The sequence below is a fragment of the Fopius arisanus genome, unplaced genomic scaffold, assembly GCF_000806365.1.
Source record: "Fopius arisanus strain USDA-PBARC FA_bdor unplaced genomic scaffold, ASM80636v1 scaffold00514, whole genome shotgun sequence".
Lineage (NCBI taxonomy): Eukaryota > Metazoa > Arthropoda > Insecta > Hymenoptera > Braconidae > Fopius > Fopius arisanus.
The window spans coordinates 6,378-10,205 of record NW_011888253.1 but is presented as its reverse complement, the minus strand read 5'-3'; the positions used below and the strand labels follow the sequence as shown (position 1 = coordinate 10,205).

The 3,828-nt window shown below is 38.9% G+C and overlaps 2 protein-coding genes across 2 annotated transcripts in view; both read left to right on the top strand.

Moving 5' to 3' along the window:
• The window catches only part of LOC105272972 (uncharacterized), a gene marked incomplete in the record, with an annotated part of 2,719 nt that extends 874 nt beyond the window's left edge, over positions 1-1,845 (top strand). The window contains 6 exon segments of the mRNA XM_011315201.1: positions 12-152; positions 218-438; positions 509-741; positions 810-1,093; positions 1,155-1,311; positions 1,373-1,845. Coding sequence (XP_011313503.1) covers positions 12-152; positions 218-438; positions 509-741; positions 810-1,093; positions 1,155-1,311; positions 1,373-1,730 — 1,394 coding nt within the window.
• Positions 1,846-2,539: 694 nt separating this feature from the next.
• LOC105272971 (uncharacterized) overlaps positions 2,540-3,828 on the top strand; it is a gene marked incomplete at its 3' end in the record, with an annotated part of 7,645 nt that continues 6,356 nt past the window's right edge. The window contains 4 exon segments of the mRNA XM_011315200.1: positions 2,540-3,158; positions 3,231-3,372; positions 3,441-3,581; positions 3,636-3,780. Of these exon segments, the coding sequence (XP_011313502.1) occupies positions 2,610-3,158; positions 3,231-3,372; positions 3,441-3,581; positions 3,636-3,780 (977 nt within the window).

Here is a 3,828-nt window from a genome sequence, read left to right as displayed (position 1 = left end):
TAATCTTGTAGGAAAGTTCGTTGGAGAAGTCAGTGGAATCGAAGCACGATTCACATTGAGAACTCGAGACTATTTATTAGCCACGAAGGAGGCAATGAAAATAGCTGCGAATTTCATTCGTCGCTGTGATCCTAAGGGTGGACATAAGAAAGGTTGCTTGTGCTATTCATTTGAATTTATCATTTAAATAATTTTGTCTGACGTTTCATAATTTCAGGACAATCATTTGTGGAGATGGATGAACTCTTCCAAACGTATATTGTCAATGAAGCTGATATACATCCCGATGACTCGTGCAAGTCTGACTGTGGATCCATTGGCACTCAGACATATCGGAGGAAGACTGATACCTATCTCAACTACAACTATGACAGGCCTTGCTGGGGTAGTATCACGGGTTGTAGATATGGTGGAGGAAAAATGACTGTTTGTGATACGGTAATTATGGGACAGTCTACTTGATAGTCACAATCTGTTGGTATAATTAATATTTGGATGTTTTGCTCAGTACTCGACGACTCGCAACTCCAGGCGATACTTCTGGTTCAAAGAGGATGATGGAACTATTTCAGGGGACAATAGCGGTGGCTGCCCAGGTCAAACTAATTGGCCAAAAGGATGGATCCGTGGATTCTACAAATGCGACTACTGCATTTGTACCTGTGAGGGCGACAGAGCTTGGAGTGCAGCGAAAAGGGCTATCAGTTTCAGGCCTGCCGAATCCGACACCAGAAATAACATGTTAATTGTTTATTTATTCATAAATGCAAATTATTCTATTATTGATTATAAGACCATTTATTTTCCAGGGTGGTAACGGGCGTCAGAATAGTTCAGCAGGAGAAAATGATCCATCTTCAAATAAGAGAAGGAAAACTTCAACCTGAAGCTACCATTTTGAAAGGAAGTGATAGATGGGTTAAGCTTGAAACTTTTGCATATGAACGTTTAAATTATCAAGGAGCATATTACATAGTTAATGGACAACGACGCATATTGCAAACGCAGGGAAAAGATTTTGATTTTGTTCGGGGTGAACAGAGGAGGATAAATTTAGATGATGTTTCTGCCCCACCCGGACATGTTGTTGTGGGTAAGAAAATACGATGCAATCATTTGTTATTTAGTATGATGAATCTTCAATGGAATTTCAGGAGTTCGATTCGCACATGCGGAAGTTGTGACAAAAACAAAAGAAAATCCAATCCGCATTTTGATCTGGGCAGCACCGTATAATTTTGAAACAGGAAAATTGATAATTTCATGGAGGAGTAAGGCCACGTGGATTGCCCTTGATAACAAAGCAACTAGGTGCGTTATTAATTGACGAAAGGCTAATGAAACTTGTTGATTATTGACGTATTTTTAATAGGGCTGAAGTGAAATTTGACAAGCCCGATGTTCCTACGAAGCATGCCCTAAATCTACCAACAATGCGGCCGAATCTCTTCGTGAACTTCCGAGAATCAGATACGAAAAAAGACGCTGGACAAACTACGATTCCATTTTGGGATATCCAGGAGGTAATAACAGTACCGAGTGCTCCACTCACTGGTGTTGGCCTCTTCCACAAAGGACACAGAGATGGACTCTATGGAGGATATCTTGCGCTGCGTTTGTTTTCTCTCAATTTTATTGATAATCTCAACGCCACAGTGCCAGACGATTTGAAAAAGTCGTACCAGAATGTTTATAGAGCACCTTTATATTCTCCAACACGTCCTAATTAATGCTCCAGTATGTTTTCAGTATCATTTTCCCATTCAAAATATCTGAAACTTGTATGTTAATAATTATGTATGAATCGATGACTTACAATGAGCAATAAAAATTAGCAATCAATATTTTGTGCATTATACATATTCCAAATTAATTTTCCCTTCCGGTTAACTATCAGCAGCAAGGGAAATGAATAGGTTTCGCACATTTTTGTGGATATTGCACGATCAGAGAACTGTATAAGAGAGTTATAATTATTGGTTGTATTTTTGATGTGATGAGTAGTACAGGATGCCATGATCATCTTAACTTAATGGCATGCAAGCTCCGATTATAGACTTTTCAACTGTGATTGTGTGAATTTTTCGATATCTCAATCAATGACAATATTGTATAAGCAGCAGAACAGCTGAAAATGATGATACAGTTGATAAATAAACTTGAGATAATGTCCACTAATGCAGTTTACGTTGCGACAATCATCTATTTTTTGCGGCATTTCAACCTAACTTTACTAGAGTGGGTACCTTATCGTGATACCGAAATAATTACAGCATGACAGCCGTAATTGTGTCAACATGTGCGTTGTCATTTCATAAGGTACAAATGTGACCGTGCAACTCCATAAATATGAATAAAATAATTCTCAGTTGAACCATGTTTTACAGCGAAATAATAAAGTTTCTTCGATTTTTATGAATTCTGTCGACCATAAAGAATTTACAGAAATGTGACAACAAAAAAGATTAGATATAACAAATGAGGTATAAAGTTCTGATATCATGTCGTCGTCTCCATCGTATCACATTTCGACTTTATATAAAAACCCGTCGTCAAGTTGAGGAAGTTGTCAACTTGTCATTTAGTCTCGCGAGTAACAATTGAGCGAAATGTTATTACTCCGGTTGATAATATTGGTGCCACTGGTCCAAGTGGCACCATTTATGATGCCAAGTTTGAGTGATCTGTGGAAACTGGCAAAGTTTGGCTACCAAGTAGGAAGCAAAATTAAAGCAGGCTATGATGCGTACGAATCATTTATGGACGATACCAGCGAGAAAATAGACCAGATATTGGCGCAGGTAGCTGAAATATCGACCAAAATTGATGGTTTCGAATCGAGATTGGATCAGAGATTGGATGTCATAGTGGAAAGTCTCGTTTCCAGAATTACACTTATTCAGAAACTTGATACAACTTTCATGGAGTTGCACAAGATTATTGTAGGCATTGATCACATGTGGGACAACTACCTCAAGTATTCGAAAGATCGTAAGAGTTTCAACGCCGAGACCTTGAAAGACTTTATCCGGACGACGACCGGAGAGCAGGCACTCGGTTTACAGACCTTGCTTAGCCAAATGCATCGATTGATTGTTCCGCTAAGGACATCACATATCCGTGATAGTTTGTTTCTTACAATGTTGAAGAACGAAAGGGTAAGTTGAATATTTATTCGTCTTCCTCTCGTTTCACAGAACAGTGAATTGAGTAATGGGAAATGGTCACAGGAGAATGAGATGCTGACCTGCGATGAAGGAAACTCACATCAACAAGTAATTTATCAAATTTATTACACTGTTGCCCTTACTGAATTACGAGGATTTATTATGGCTGCTTGGTCATATGGACTGCGGCCACTCTACGAAAAAGGTATCATACAGATGTTCAAAGGATCGTATCCGCAGTTCACTTGTGATTCATCATTTGTTGCGATACAGGAAAGTACAAGGCAGAAGTTACCGAAATTGAGGCAGGATTCACCATGAGGACACGAGACTTCTTATTGGCCACAAAAGAAGCAATGAAACTAGCTTCGAACGCTATCCGTCGCTGTGATCCTAAGGGCGGATTTAAAAAAGGTAGTTTTCTTTATTATCATATCATGCAGTTCTCACTACTTGTCATACTTTCAGGAATAAGTTATGCTGAGTTCGATGAACTATTCCAGACATACGTTGTTAATGAAGCAGATATTAGTGACAAAAATTCGTGTAGCAAAACCTGCGAGACCCTAGGCCCAATGACCTATGAAAGGAAAATCGATAGTTATCGCAACTATAACTATGATAGGCCTTGTTGGGGTACTGTCACTGATTGCAGAAAGGG